This window comes from Lemur catta, chromosome 15 (assembly GCF_020740605.2).
Source record: "Lemur catta isolate mLemCat1 chromosome 15, mLemCat1.pri, whole genome shotgun sequence".
NCBI classification, from domain to species: domain Eukaryota; kingdom Metazoa; phylum Chordata; class Mammalia; order Primates; family Lemuridae; genus Lemur; species Lemur catta.
Genome location: NC_059142.1, coordinates 9,998,213 through 10,013,629, shown reverse-complemented (window position 1 = coordinate 10,013,629; position 15,417 = coordinate 9,998,213). Strand labels below are relative to the sequence as shown.

The 15,417-nt window shown below is 58.6% G+C and overlaps 2 protein-coding genes across 2 annotated transcripts; one reads left to right on the top strand and one right to left on the bottom strand.

Moving 5' to 3' along the window:
* Positions 1–277: 277 nt before the first annotated feature.
* On the bottom strand, positions 278–15,280 carry NLGN2 (neuroligin 2). Its single transcript, XM_045570093.1, is given in 11 exon segments — positions 278–711; positions 713–793; positions 795–1,557; positions 2,363–2,959; positions 3,330–3,522; positions 3,642–3,827; positions 3,994–4,143; positions 6,261–6,311; positions 9,677–10,378; positions 12,774–14,339; positions 15,071–15,280. Coding segments are annotated over 9 exon segments (2,508 nt in total). The 5' UTR covers positions 10,134–10,378; positions 12,774–14,339; positions 15,071–15,280; the 3' UTR covers positions 278–681.
* Positions 14,216–15,354, top strand: TMEM256 (transmembrane protein 256). Its single transcript, XM_045570094.1, has 4 exons — positions 14,216–14,353; positions 14,639–14,670; positions 14,917–14,997; positions 15,102–15,354. The coding sequence occupies exons 1-4, from the start codon at positions 14,269–14,271 to the stop codon at positions 15,243–15,245; spliced, it is 342 nt and encodes a 113-aa protein (XP_045426050.1). The 5' UTR covers positions 14,216–14,268; the 3' UTR covers positions 15,246–15,354.
* Positions 15,355–15,417: the final 63 nt, after the last annotated feature.

Sequence of the window (15,417 nt, the reverse complement as noted above, 5' to 3'; positions counted from 1 at the left end):
CCCCCTGGCAGGAAATCTGTGTCTGTCCCCTGTGGAAGGTGAGGGCCTTCCCGGGAGAACGTGCTTCATCTGACTTGTGCCACGGGGGAAAGACATGCTTTGCTGGGGCAGGGGGCAGGGCAGGGGCAAGGGGGGCTGTGATTTCCTTGCTGCTTCCCAGGTACCACCCTGTGTCATCTGGTAGCCAAGGGTCACTGTATGTGAACACACCACTTCCAGGGTCTCCAGGGGGAGGGAGGAGGGAGGAGGGGGGAGAAGGCATGAGGGAACAGGATTCTGGGGTACAAATCCCCGCAGAAATTCTTTGAGGGGGCCAACATGTGTCCAGGGCGGCAAAAAAAAAAAACCTCACCCTGCACATGGGAAAACACACCCCCTCGTGAGAAAGCACACCTCCACGTGGGAAAATACTTCCACATTTCCACACACCGAAGACTGGTGTCCCATTGGAGGGGAAAAAACACCCTCCAGTTGTTCAAAGGCCCAGGTCCAGAGAAGAGAATGAGCCTCTCTGCATGGGAAAAACACACATCCCAGTGAGGAATCCCATGTCCACCTTGATGCTGCTCGATGACGTGTAACGACTCCACAGGACAAAAGCCTGTTGCCAAGTCCTCCTCCCTGCCTTCAGAGTGGCCGGGCCAGGGAGGGCTGGGGAGGAGGGCCTCCCCGAGCCGCCCCCTATACCCGAGTAGTGGAGTGGGGGTGGGGGTAGCGTGTTGTTGTGGCTGGTAGCAGTGGGGGGAGGCGGGGGGAAGGGCCCAAAGGGATGGAGGGAGGGGGGCGGTGGGGGGCGGCGGGGGCCCCAGGCCACTGGGCAGCAGGGTCAGGGCCCCGGGGGCCAAGAGAGGCACATCATCCGGTGCCCGGCGCAGGGCCAGGGTGTAGTCGGGTGGGCAGGCAGGGCGCAGGGCCTCAGCAGGGTCCGCTCCGACGCCACCACCCCGCTTCAGCTGCAGTGACACCAGCTCCTCCTCTGGTGGCAGCTCTCGGCCAGCGGTGGGGAGCAGGGGGCCCCCACCAGGTACACCTGAGCCTGAGCCACCAGGTGGGCTAAGCCGCCTGCATCGCAGCTCCTGCCGCCGGTCCCGCTTGTAGTACAGGGCAGCAAAGGCCAGGATGTTGAGGAAGAGGAGGGAGGCGCCCACGGCCACAGTGACGCTAAGCTCCGTGGAGTAGTCCCTTGAGTCCCCAGGAAAGCGGTCATAGGCCCTTGGGCCTGGCTCAGGCTCGGGCTCAGGCGGCAGAGTGGCGGGCGGTGGGGGCCGGCGTGTGCCCGGGGCGCCGGGGGGTGGGCGAGGTGGCCAGCGTGTGGCATAGGGAGGCAGGCGCGTGGTGGTGGTGAAGAGCTCTGTGTGCAGGTTGTGCAGGTGGGGCACGAGCTCCAGCCAGAAGGCCACCTTGTTGGCACGGTAGTTGTCACGCACGCGTGGCTTCAAGCCAATGTGCAGGTACTGCTTCTCCTTGCTGTTGAACTTGCTCCACACCACCTCCTCAAAGCGGTTGGGCTTGGTGTGGATGAACTTGGTATCCTGCGGCACTGGCTGGTTAGGGTCGCTGTGGGCACAGGAGGGCAGGGAAAGGAGTGAGGGCAAGGCTCTGAAGGAGGGTGGGTAGCAGTGGGGAGGGAGACAGACAAGCTGTGGAGAGATGGGGAGACAGCAAGAAAGCCGGAGAAAAAGTCATGGAGGCAGAGACAGGTAAGAAGAGACAGAGAATCTGCCAGGGACAGGAACGGCGAGACAAACAGGGTTGGACACAGACTGCCAGAGACAGCCAGAAATGAAGACAGAGAGGCAGAGACAGACAAAGAGATAGCCAGGGAGAGTCAGAAGCTGCGACTGAGTGAGACAGAGACAGGAACAGAGAGACAAAGACACATGAGAGTCAGAGACGGAGAGATAGCCACGGTGAAACCAGCCCACAGCCGGACGTGGCGAAAAGCAAACAGGTCAGAGAGCAGAGAGGAGGGGAGAGATACCAATGGGTTTCAAGACAGACAGAGACAAATAAAGAAAAAGACAGACACAAACTCTTACACACACTGAAACACACACACCCGAATAGTCAGACAGAGGAGCAGAGCACTGGGTGGGGGTGGGAGGAGTGGGAAGGCAAGGGAGGGAGGAAGGAGAGGCAGACACGAAACCAAAGCCACTAAGTGAGCCCACCCCCAGGAAGGACAGGGACTCTCTGTCTAACGCTGCTGACTCTCCAACACTCATCTCAGTGCCTGGTACAGAGAAGGTGTTCAGCAGGCATATGAGCCAGAGTGAGTGTCTTAATATAGGAATGATGGCCGCATGAAGGAGGGAGGGTGCCCCAGCCCTACCCAGCCCCACCCAGCCCCTCTGACCCTCACCCAGTCTTGGCGAAGTTGGTCCAGTAGGTCATGACTACGGCACTGAGCATGACGTCATTCTTGGAGAAGTTGCAGGGGAAGAGGTCGGTAGCACCCACCATGGGCACACCAAAGACATAGGGCAGCTCATCGCCGTGCGCCGCATCTGCCCACTCAGGCCGGCCCTCAGCCTGGCAGTGGTGGTAGAAGGTGTAAAAGTAGACAGGGGACTGATAGTCGGCGTGCAGCTTGGCGGTGGCCACAGCTGGTGCCACCCACTGGTGGTCAGTAAAGAGCGCCAGCAGGGTTTTACGCCGCATCTCGCCGTTGTCCCGGTCGGCCCAGTCCGTGTACATAAACTTGATGGTCTCCCGCAGCACATCCTTGCCCTCCGGGTAGCCATACAGGTTGTCCACAAAGTTGGAGACGGTGAAGTCGAACGCGCTGGCGGACACGCCGTCCTCACTCTCTGCAGAGTCTTCCACGAACTTGAGGCCCTCTCCCTGGTTGACGCCAATGAGCATGTCATAGTTGAGGAATTCTCCTTGCTGCATGAGGATCTCAGGGTCATCAGGGACTACGTCGCCATCCACCACGGGCCCGAAGGCGATGTGGTAGCTGGGGAGAAGGGATCAGGGTCTCATCACCTGCTCACTGGCCTCCTCTCAGCCCACGGCCAGCTAAGCTCACATGCAGGTGCTTCCCTCTGCCTGGAAGCCCTTCTCCCCTACTAGAAAACCTCCCCTGAGTCTTTCAGGGCACGTGGCCCCTCCAGAAGTTTTCCTGAAGCACTTCATGGCACCCTGTGCTTACTTGTTCTGTTCAAGCACCTCCAGTGAGGGAAGGCTTCCAAGAGGAGGCCACTAGAGGGGCCTGAAGCCCCCCTCTCCTTGCCAGATGGAACACCCTCAGGCACCTCTCACCTCAACCTCCTTGGAACCAGCAAGGAGAGTGAAGGCCTGGACCCCGTCCCCTCCCACCCCCATACCGGGCGGGCTGCACATCCTGGTCCACCAGCTCCCGGGAAGGCTTCCGGCGCAGACACTCCACAGCTTCGGCACTGTCCTCCCGGTCACAGCCCACCTTGGCTGCCAGCAGCCGCGTGTACTTGAGCGGCTGGTAGTTGACAGACCAGCTTGAAATGGCGGTGCCACTCTGGGCAATGGCCTTCTGGAACAGCCCTGGTGGGAAAGGCAGACCTCAGGCCAGGCCGTATCAGCCAGAAGGAGAAGGGGGAGCTGGCAGGGTCAGGGCTGTGGGAAGGCGGAAGGATGGGGCAGGCAGGGGTTGCTGCTGGTACCTTCTGAATGGTGGGAGAGGATCAGAAGGTTGACACAGGAGGCCCCTGCCCCAGACCCGAAGATGGTGATGCGCTCAGGGTCACCCCCAAAGTGAGCAATGTTCTCACTGAGCCAGCGCAGGGCCTGAATTTGGTCCAGGAGCCCATAGTTGCCTTTTGCAGCCTGGTCTCCGGTGCTGAGAAAACCTGGGGGCAGAAGAAGGAAGGGGCTCCCTGAAGGTGTCACAGCGCCCTTGTCACCTTTCTGGGCAGCTCAGTCCAGCCCTGAAGCCATTCTACTGGGTTTGGAGGAACCCTGCCCACCAGGCCCACCTCCCAGACTCCACCCCCCAAAGTTGGCTGTCCCCCTCACCGAGCACCCCAAGACGGTAGTTGAGTGTGGCTACGATGACGTTGCCATAGGCGGCCAGGACTGAACCATCAAACATGTTCCCGGTGCCCTCCATGTAAGAGCCGCCATGTAGAAACAGCATCACAGGCTTCTTCCCAGAGTCGCGGATATCTGCGTGGGGAGGGGGCGGGCAGGTGGGCCAGGGGGTCAGGGACAAGGACACAGTCAGACCAGAAGCAGCACCACCCAGCTCCCAGGCCTGCTGAGGACCAGCCTGGAGCTCAGGGGAGACATGTCATTCCCATCCCTGGGGGGCAAGACCGGATTCCCCTCCTCCCTCCCCAGCTAGCCCTGGCAGAAGGTCTTCCACACCCCCTGCCAGCCTGCCCTGTGGCACTTCTCCGAATGCTGGGCAGACTTTCCAAGAAGCCCAACAGAAGCTGGGGGTGGGAGGTGGCCCTCCTCAGGGTACCTGCTGGATCCAGGGAACCCCCTCCCCACACTCACACAGCAAATCTCCTTCCTGCTCCTGGGAAGAGTGAGCTCCTGAGGCTAGAACTAGAGCTAGAGATGCTGGAGAGTCCTGGCATTTCCTCCAACTCAGGCCTTGGGCCTCCGCTCCACATGGTACCCTGGTCTGTGGGTGAGGGGGTGCCAGGCCTAGGGTCCCTGGGGGCTTGGTCTCCTCCCCGCCCTAATTCCTTTCTAGGTCACCTCCCTAGTCACCATGGCAACCCCCAGCCTAATTACTGTGGCAGGAGGAGGCAGGGTGGGAAAGAGCCTGCTTAATGAAGCCAGGGTGCAGCTCTCTAGACTTGGACCCCAATAAACTGGCCTGAACCCTGGGCTCTGCACTGGACCCCTCTCTAGCCATGTCCCCAAAGGATCCCCTGATCACTGCCACAGGTAGTAGGCCCTTGAGACACTCCAGAGCAGACTGAGGGGTGACTAATTCCAAAAAAAGATGGGAATCTGAGAGGTCTTGCCAGGGTCCCCAAGGCTAGTACCCTCCCCTGCAGCTCCCCCATGGTTCAGCCACAGTGCCAGGGCTAGGGGTCATCCCAGGCCCACATGCCCTCCTTTTCCTTAACACCTGCCATCCCCGACTAGCCTGGACACTCAGCAAACAAAAGCCAGGCCTGGGCCTCCCCTGCACACCTGATCCCCAACAACTCTGCCCAGCTCCCTCGTTTTGCTCAAAACTTTCCTCCTGCCAGAAGGTCAACCTGCAGATCACTAGACAGCGCCCTTGACTCCCCAGACAGCATCCTGCTTCCTGCCTCTTAGACCATCTCTGCAACCTCTATGCTCCTGGCTGCTTTGGCCAGAGCTCCTAGGTGGGCAGCACCTCTCTGTGTCTTCCCCAAATCCTGTTCTTGCCTTCGTTCTGGAACCCTGAGTGGCTTTCCAGCAGTTTCACGCTGGAATCTCCCTCCCTCCAAGGTCCTGTCCTAAATGTCCTCCGTTCTTCCCCACCCTCACCCCACCCCTCTCCCAGTGTTGGGGGGGTCAGAAAGGGAAGGAGGCAGGAAGGGGGGCTGGGGCAACAAGAATTCAAAACCAACAACAAAAAACAGGATCAAGAAAGAAGAAAGAAAGAAAGCAAAAAACAACAACCAAAAAGCAAGAAGCTCTCGGGGCAGATTCAACAAGAAAAGAAAAAACAAAAAGATCCATTTTGGAAAAAAAGAAAAAAAGAAAAAAATTCTTTGCATTTTTTTTTTCAAAATTTTGTGGTGAAACTTCAAGATATTGGGCCCTGTTTTCAAAAATTTCCAAATTTCTTTAATTCACTTCAAATGTTTGCATTTTCTGTGTCTGAAAGGCTTTTGGAAATTGCAGGTTTCTGATGTCTCAATTGTGTCATCAATTTGCCAACTTTTACATTTTTTTTCAAAAGTCGTTTTGCTCCGAATTCAAATTGTTTTTTCAAATGTTACATTTCACAAGTTTCAAAACCGTCCAAATTTCTTTCAAACTCTAAACATTTTATCCAATTCTTTGTTTTTTTCTGACATTCCAATTCCTTTTCTTTTTCCACCTTATTTTCACCAGGTTTAGCTTTTCTTGAAGGTTTTCTAGTGGGTCCAACATTGTTTAAATTTTGTTTGAAGTTTTCATAATTCCTTTTTCCAATTATTAAAAATTTTTCTTTTCTTTTCTTTTTTGTTTTTAGTTGGGAGAATGACTGAGGGGCCTTGAGGGCTGTGGGGACATTTAGTTAGGGGCAGGGCCATGAACGTCCTCTTATAAGCAACCACATGCAGCAGCGGGATTTTTAAATCTACCTGTGTCTGGCGGATTGAGCGTCGCCTCGTCACGTTTTTTTGTGAGCGGACCTAAGACCGGGAACACAAAACAGAGAAAAAAGGACAATTTTGTGGGGAAAGATGGGGATCGGGGGAGGTGGTGGATGGGGAGGGGAGGAGAGAAAGCAGAAAAGGGGAGGGTGGGGGAGGCAGAAAAAATAAGCCAAAAAAAGCAAAATTTGTTTGCAAGAAAAAGAAACCAAGAAAAGAGAAAAACGTTTCTACAACCCAATTTTGTTCCCCTCCCCGGAAAAAGTCATGCCCCAAAGAAAAGGCTGGTTTTGGGGGGGGTGGGGTGCCTGAGTGGGCTGAGGCCTGTCTTAAGACATATTGACTTGGCTGGAAAGGATTTGGCTTGTCGGTGTGTTTGCTAATTGCTGGAAATGAAACGGTGTTAGAAGGGGGTGGGAGGGGAGGGGAAGCCCGCCCTGAGCCCAGGAAGACCAAGGCCAGCTTGCCACCCAGGCTGCCTCTCAGGAAGGCCCCCTTCAGGGCCAGCCAAGTGCCTGCCTGCTGCCCCACCCAGGCTACAGGGAGGAGAGGCTGCAGCAGAAAGGACTCTGCTTCCCTCTGGACCACTCTGGAGGGCAGCGGGCAGCATGGGTTTGGGGGCCAGCCTGCCTCTCAGCTCAGCCCCAGCCCTGAAAGCCCTCCACTTCCCACTGGGGGGCTGTGGGTAGGTCAGCTAGGGCTGCCTGCCCCCTACCCAGTCTCACCCACCAGCAATTCTCTTCCATCTGCACTCATAAGCCTGGTTTCTCACCCCAGCTCCCCAGTGTGGGCAAAGCAGGGACAGGGGTCATCAGGTCTTGCCCTCCACTCCAACTCATCCCTCCGCTGTCCCCCAACCTCACCCCTTACCCAGGCCTCCTCTCCTCCCCGCCAAAATGGTGAACTTCACACCAGGGCCACCAGCCACCCCCACCGTCCCACCCCTGCTCCACTGCCAAAAAGCCCCCCTCCCCACCTGGGGGTTCAGTCCACAAATAGGAAACAGGAAACACGGTGCCCCGAGCCAGTCTGACACATAAGGTGCCGGGAAGCACTTGAAGGCATGAAGTGTGCCCAGCGTCAGGGAAAGCCCCAGACTGGGCCCAGGGACTGGCTCCAGGCTTCTTTCAGATTAGGGGATTGGTCAGGGCAGAGCATGAACTCAGAGGCCTCAGGGGTTCCCCCAGGCTGATTGGTTTTTTCCTCAATGGCATGAGGACCAGCACAGGGAGGGATGGGTCATAAGGCCCAGGCTAGCTCTGGAAGGCTTCTCTTAACTGGCAGTGAAGGCCCCATGGGGACTCATGGAGAATAGGACCTCGTTGTGAGAGGATGGGGATGGGGATGAAGTCATCAGGGCATGTGTACCCGTGAGAATATGAAGTGTGTGTTCGTGCGCGCGAGCGTGTGTGTGCCTGAGTCAACCTCTTCCTCCCAGAGCTGGTGTGAAGATTCAGTGAGATCACCTGGATGTGTCAGGCCCCAAGCAGGTCTGTAAGGAGTGATGGTTAAAAATACAGAGGGTGTGGGCATGGGTGGTGTGGGGGCAGGGGACAGTCCTTTGGTGGGAAGAGTTGGGTGAATGTTTCACATGGGGGGTGATGAGATAGGTGAACAGCCTATGTGAAAGTGTGGGGGTGGGGAGTGTTGAGCTGGACAGTGTGTGTGGAGGTACTGGGGTGAATGATTCATAGGTAGGAGGGCAGCAGACAGGTGGCCCAAGAGAGGGCAGAGGAATGTGGAGTAGGTAGTCCTTATATGGAAGGCATTGGGCATTGAGGAGGATGGGTGCAGTGTGTTGGGGTACACGGTCTATGGGGGATTAGGGTGCTTAGAATTTGGATGGGATTACAGCAGATGATGTTTCTGTGCATTGTGTGTGTGGGTTTAGGAGGCATGGTTTACAAGGAGAGGGGTAGTTAGGAGGTTAAGGTGTATGGCTGGTATGAGATCTTGGAGGTATTGGGATGGATGTGGGTGGGTAAAGGTGCATGAGTTTGGCATAAGAGGATTCTGGGCACAGGACGCATGCTGCTAGAGTACTTGAGCTGTGATTAGGGTGTAGGGCTGCAGGGTGTGTTGTCACCACCTATAGTATAGTGCAGATGATCTCTAGGTAGGAGTTGGGGTAGACAATGTTTGAGAAGTGTTGAGGGAGTGGGGGACTGTGGTGTGAGCGGCCACTTGGATCACATAGTCCACATGCAGGGTTATTGGGGTATAAGGTGTATGTGTGGGTGTTACTAGGGCAACGATCTATATTCAGGGACACTGGAGAGCATGGGTCTGTGTGGGTTGTGGGGCACACAATTTCAGAGAAGTGCTGGAGATATGGGCCATGTGAAGGTGTTAGAGCTCATGGTCAGGGTATTGGCTGGTTGGGTACCTGATCTGAGAGCCAAGTAGTTGGGGTTCACAGTCTATTATGGGACTTGAGTACATGATATGGAGGTATTGGGTTCATCAGGGGTACATTAGGGGTTCCTGGATACAGGCCGATGTGTAAGGTTGCTGGAAACATGGCCTGTGGAGGTGTTGGTGTGGCTTGGTTTGGAGTGGCGAGACGGTGTCAGAGGATAATGTGGGGGCTGTTTGCGAGGCTGGTCTGCTGGGACGGCTGCAATCTGCCTGTTACCCTCTGTTGTATGTGCTAGAAGGTATCCTGATCAATCTGCGTGTGCAGAGGTTGGCTGGAGAACTGTCCGGAGGGAGCATGCTGGGGGCTATGAGCAGACTGCAGTGAACAGGAGTTCATTGGTAAGAACAGCTGCTTGAGAGCCCCAGGGAAGATGGGGATGGGTGGGCTGTGCTGTGAATGGAGGGCCCCTTGGCAAGGAGTTTTCCTGATCCTTCAGGGTTATATAGGGGTCAGGGGACAGAACAGTATGGAGGAGGGTGTGAGGACCACTGCCAAGGGTACCTGGCTCAGGGAAGGGCTCTGGATGGGATGTGATGGATGGATGCTGGCCTGGGAGAGACGAAGAGTCTACACTGCACTTGAAGTGTAGGTATAGCTGAAGTGAGTATTCTGGCAGGGGCAAGCCCAGGCCTGGAGGCAGGAACTTGGGGGTTGGATTGGGTGTCTGGACAGGGTGGCCACACTGAGATGAGCTGGCTGACTGTGTGCCTCCTTGAGAAGTGTGTGGGTAAGCCTAGTCCAGCGCCTGCTACCTTTACAATGGCTCCCTCTGGGCACAAAGAACTAGAGTGGCTGCCTGTAGGACGTGTGCCTGTGACTGCCTGGCAAGCACCTTTACAATCCTCAGAGGGCAGCAGAGGCTGCAGGGACACATGGTCTCCCACAAAGGCCCAGCTCTGAGCTCCGGAGTAGTGCCAGTGCCCGAACGTGTGTGCATTTGTGGGCTGTGTCCAGGGGGTGCCCAGCCTTGTGCCTGTGCCCTTACCGTCCTCGGTGGGCACGTAGAGGTTGAGGTACAGGCAGTCCTCGCTCTGGTTCTGTACATAGGTGGCGGCCGCCTCCAAGTTGTCGGTGAACCACACAGGCAGCATGATGGCGGGCAGCGCCCCGTGCAGGTTCTGCGGGCAGGCGGGCGGCAGGGTGGTGGCGTTGCGCACGCCGGGCCACGAGGCGGGTGCCTCAGGCGGCTGGAAGCGGCGGGCGCCCAGGGGCGGCGTGGCGTAGGGTACGCCCAAGAACTGCACGACGGGGCCCAGGATCTCGTTGTTGAGCTCGCGCCGCACACCGCGCACTCGCCCGTAGGCCGTGTTCACCACTGGGAAGCGCTCCTCCCCGAGGCTGCCGAGGCCCAGGCCCGGGCCGCCCGGGGCGCCGCCGCCGGGACCCCCTCCTCCCCGTTGAGCCCCCGCCAGCCCCACCAGACACAGCGCCAGGAGCCACATGCTGATCGGGGGACCCCCCCTCCCTCCCCGGGACCCCCCCCCCCTCGGAGAGAGAGAGAAGGGGGGGAGAGGGAGGGAGGCCCCCCTCGCCCCAGGAGGGAGGAGGGGGCGGGGGAAAGGAGGGAAGAGGGGGATGGGGAGGGTCCTGGGTTAGACTGGACAGAGAAGGGGTCTGTTCCTCTCCATGGAGGGGGCAAGGGGTGGGGAAGGGGAAGGAGGTGGGAGCAGGTGAAGGCAGGCCCGACCTGCAGGAGACAGAGCAGGAGGGACAGGGGGGCAAGAGACAGACAGACAGACAGACAGAAAAATACAGAGGAGAGGTGGAAGAAGGGAAGGGAAATTGGACGGGGCAGACAGAAAGGAATGGGGAAACAGAAGAGACAAGTGGTTAGTGACTTGGAATTCAGACCAAGTTGTCCCCTTCCACCCACAAGCCCCCTGGCACCTCCCCCTCCCAGTCCAGCAACCCTCTTCCCCTCAGCGGGGATCCAGGCTGGGGGTGGGGTCAAGATGGGGTAAAAGTCCAGGGCAGAGGCCGAGGAGAGGGAGGGTCAGCGCCCCAGACCCAGCACGCCCCCTTCCAGCTGCTCTGTCCCTCCCAGGCAGGCTCTCCTCAGGGACTCAGGAGTCCCACTTCCCACCCCCCTGGGGGGGAATGAGATAGACAAGGAAGAGAAAATAAAAAATACCAAGTCATTAATTAGCAGGAAGTGTCGGGTTTGTTTATACGTGTTAATTACTCCTGAGCTGTAATTTCATGGTGCTCAACCCCCACCCCAGGCCAGACTTAGGCCTTCCTTGGGACTGTACAAGCCCAGCACCTTCTCACCCCTTCAACACACCATTCCCCTAAGGATTTGTGCACCCAGGGACCCGTCTCTCCCCAGGCCCTCTCCATTTCTTCCTTCAGAAGTTGAGGTGTCTTGAGGCCGGGGTTAGAGTAGGCAGGGGATGCTGGAGGGACAAATCCCGGGACAGATGCGTGATCCTGCAGCCGGTTGCTGGGCGACGGGATGCTGCCCCGCAATGTTACCTCGGCAACGGGCTGCAGCTTTAACCCTGGAGGGGGGGGGTCTGGAGGAAGAGGGGAAGGGGCTGGCTTGGTTGTGGGGTCCATTCAGAGCATGAGGGGGAGGGCAGAGTCATGAGTCAGAGTGCTAGAGTTTCCCCCAACCTTAGCCTAGAGGAAGAAGTATATATGTTGAGGGGAGGGGAAGATTGGGGGCATTGAGAACCCTAAAAGACCTGCCTTTTCCTTCCTTATTGGCCAATCAGAGCTTTTCCTAGTGACCAGGCCTCTGGCTGGGGAGAAGGGGTGCTGAGGTGGGCTTGGAAAGGCATCGCATGAGTCCACTGACTGCCCCCCTCCCACAATCTTGAACAGCCTTGGACCACAGACACGTCTTTTTCTTTGCACAGCATTTTGACCCATGTCCTGGGGACAACTCTCAGCTTTCTTCTCATCCCATCCCATCCCATCCATTCACCTCCCCTTCCCCTTGCCAGCCCCCACAGTTGCTGCTGTGATGCCTGGGTGCTCAGGGCAGGAGGGGCAGGACAAGGGACAAGATCAGCCTGAAGGGGCAGGTACCCAGGTCATTTCGGCAAGCCCCCCCTACCCCCCTCCCAGCCGCCAGAGCTGTTTGCTGACGCGGGGTTTTCAGAGCCAGGCGCCAGCCCGCGGGTGGCTCTCTGCAGGTGTCAATTTATTCCAGAGATGAGGACACAGGAATCCTTACCACACACCCCCAGCCATGCCCTCCCCATCTTCAGGTTGTCTTAAGCTCCTGTTCCCCCATCACCTGGAGGGGGCTTGGGGCTAGCTCCCCCAGGATCACCTCTTCCTAAGACAGGCTGGGTTCAGCTACCATGGCCTTGCTGCCCCCTCTCGCCAACATGGCCTGCATCTGTCACCCCCTCTCCCTTAGGGTACTTTGGACCCCTGGCCTTCTCCCTACCAGCCAGCTTCTCTCCTTTCTTCCCTCCCACTGGAGGCCCCCCCATCTCTCTCCTCTCCGTAGCGCTCCCTCAGAGCATCTTTCCTGGGCCTCTTCCAGCTTGCTCCAGCTCTTGCCTTCAGTCTCTCTTCATCTCTCTCCTTGGTTTTTCTCATCTCTTTCTCTCTCCTCCTCCAAATACCTTCCCCAAATTTCTCCCTCAAGCTCGCTCGTGTTCTCTCTCTCTCTCCCCTGTCTTTCCCTGTCTCTGTCTCCCCCATTTTCTCTCCCCATCTCTGTCTGCCACATCTTGCTCCCTCCTCCTCCCCATCCCTCTGCCTTGCTCTCTCCATTCCTGCCCAGGCCTGACTCCCCCAGCCGGGGAGAGTTGAGGGACGGGGGCTCAGGCCGCAGGCCCCCCCTTCCTGCAGTGGTGAAAATGGCTTGGCCAGGAAGGGGAGAAGGAGGGGGAGGGGAGATGGGAACACACGGGGTCTGTGGGCCCATTCAAAGGATCATTCATGGACTGGAGAGAGGCAGAGACAAAGAGACCAAGACGCAGAGACACGGCGAGAGCATCCCTAGGCGGAGACACGCAGACAGAGCAGGCTGGGGAAAACCAGGCGCAGGGAGGGAGATGGGGAGAGGGAGACCCCAGTGGACCGCCCGCAGCCCCCTCCACCCGGCCCGGCTTAGCTCCTACCTGGCTCAGCCCTGGGGCCGTGGTGCCTCCATCCAGGGCTCCGAGTAGGGGGCGGACGGCCTTCGGGAGGGGGGCGGCGGCCTCTGAGCCCCCGCGGCCCCGCAGGCCCAGCCCCCGCCCGCAGCGCCTCACCCGGCGGGGGAGGGGGATCGCCCCAGCCCCGGGGGGCGGGGCCGGGATCCAGTCGATCCCCGGGAAAAGGAGATCTAGGAGATGGGGTCAGGGGGAGCCCGAGAACAGGGAACCCCGCAGTGGGGACGGCAGAGCAAGGAGGGGGCAACGAGACAGGACTGGATTGGGGATCCACTGGCTCTGTGGGCTGGCTTCGAGGGACCAGAAGGCGGTCCAGGCGGAGGATCGGGTGTTGGAGAAGGAGTCCACGGCAATCCCCAGGGGCCCGGGAGCGCAGGATCCGCGGTGCAGGGGCAGGGATCCAGCCGGAATCCTCGGGGAGGGGGAGGGATCTAGTCGATCCCGAGGGCGGGCGGGAGGGGGAGGTCCGGGGACTCAGAGGAGGGCGGGAGCCGAGTCCAGAGCCCCGGGGCTGGGGTCGGCACGGTTCCTAGGAAGGAAGGCGAGGGTAGGGGAGGCTTCGAGGGACGCTCAGCAGCCGGGAGGCCCGGACTCCTGGCTCCGCGCGTCAGGGCCCGCCCGCCCCGCGTCCATCCCAGCCCGAGAGTGATGATCCGCCGGCGGAGCAGCCGCAGCAGCCCCGCGCGTCACCGCGCGGCCGCCTCCCCCGCCCCCTGCCGAGAGAGCAGCGCACACCCCCCGCTCGCACCCGCCAGCCCGCCCGCCCTCCGGAGTGTGGGGGGATTGGAGACGGTGGAAGCGGGTGGGAGTGGACAGACAGACGGATGGATGGACGTAGAGGGCTAGGGCAGGGTAGAAACATCCCCCCAGATCTCCCACCCCCCCGGGCTCTAGTGATTGGGAGGGGGGAGAAGGGCTGAACTATAGGGGGCGGGGCATCATCCGAAGAAGGAGGAGCTTCCGTCCGTGGAGGAGGGGCCATCGTCCAGTGGGCGGGATTTAATGGAGGTGGGTGGGGCTTGGGTATCCGGGCCTCCTCTTTTTGGGAGTAGGTCTGGTTTGAAGCCGAACGGGAGGAGCCTATGGGGAGGGGGGCGGAACTTTGCGTGGGGACCGCGATCTTTGGAAATTGGCCGGAGGTAGTGGGGGAGGGTTCGAAGAGGCGATCAACTTGGAAAGTGGGCCAATCCGTGACGCAAATCCTCTAGTCCCGCCCTCAACCCCGCCCCCCACCGCTTCGCTCCTCTGCTCCTAATTGGTTCTGGTTTCTCCGCCCGCCATACGTCTTCGCCACTCCGCAGCAGTTTTACAAAGGCGCCAGTACCGGGGTGAGGACCTGAACGCTGAAATGAACACGGCCTGGATTGGGCACCTGTGAACCTTATTTGCATGGGTGATCGGGATTGGCTGGCCTCCAGGATGGCCTGGGCGGTGTTCGTCCGGCGCGTGACCATCCACTGCCATGGCGGGGCTGGGGACTGCTTTCCGCCGCCTGGGCGCCTTGTCCGGAGCTGGGGCTTTAGGCTTGGCCTCCTACGGGGCACACGGTTAGGGCGCTGGGGACGAAGTTGGGACTGTGCTTGGGGCGACCTCTGGGGTCTGGTGCAGGGGCGGAGAATATGGGAATTGCCCAGCCTCCTGGTTATCAGACTGCCCGCGGAATCCTAAACCTTTTAAAGTCCTCCAGCCTGGTCCAGTTGGTTTCCAGTACTGCCCGATGCGTGTTTCCATCAATTAGAAGCTACCTGGGGGGCACCCTTTCTCGTCTGTGTCCGCCTGGGTCCCCCACGCGTGGGGGCGGGACTGGTAATCTTTCCCTCTCCTCTCCACAGGCGCCCAATTCCCAGATGCCTACGGGAAGGAGGTGAAGTAACCGCGCCGGGGCTCCTCGACTCGCGGGTCTACTGGGGCATACAGTCTGGGATTCCTGAGAGAAGTTGAGGGGGTGGTGAGGATCTCTCGAGCAGCCAGGGCTGCAAGCCTGGGGTGTGGGAGCAAGCTGGAACTTCAAGGGTAGGGTGGGGGAACGAACTTCGGCCCCATGTGCCACCACGGGATCTCAGGCTCCTAGGTTGCTTAGGAAGTCCCCACCTTTCTCTTTTTCTTACAGCTCTTTGACAAAACCAACAAACACCACTTCTTTCACAGCCTGGCCCTGTTAGCAGTACCCCACTGCAGAAAGCCCCTCTGGGTAATCTTTCTCCCTGTCTAAACCTGACCAAGCCCCCCACCACCCCACCCCCCTCAGCCAGCCCTGTACTCACAATCCTGTTTTCTACGTTGTGTCTTCTTCAGGCCGGGTTACTACTGGCCTCCGGAACCACCTTATTCTGCACCAGCTTTTACTACCAGGCTCTGAGTGGAGACCCCACCATCCAGACTTTGGCCCCTGTGGGAGGGAGCCTGCTACTCTTGGGATGGCTTGCCTTGGCTCTTTGAGCACTCTTTTGTTTAATTACTAAGTTTTCTGGGTAAATTTTTAAGAGTTGGAGCAGGAAGCGGATTAAAAGGGAAAAGCAAATAAACTCTGGAGTCTTTGTTTATCTAACCTCTTGGAGGAGGAAGGGTAAGGATTCAACCTCTGAACTCTCCTAAGGCTTAATCAGTGAAC

Coding starts and splice junctions, on each gene's coding strand:
- TMEM256 (XM_045570094.1), top strand. CDS start 14,269: ATGGCGGGGCTGGGGACTGCTTTCCGCCGCCTGGGCGCCTTGTCCGGA. Junction 14,354..14,638: donor GGCCTCCTACGGGGCACACG/GTTAGGGCGCTG, acceptor TCCTCTCCACAG/GCGCCCAATTCCCAGATGCC. Junction 14,671..14,916: donor CAGATGCCTACGGGAAGGAG/GTGAAGTAACCG, acceptor TTTTTCTTACAG/CTCTTTGACAAAACCAACAA.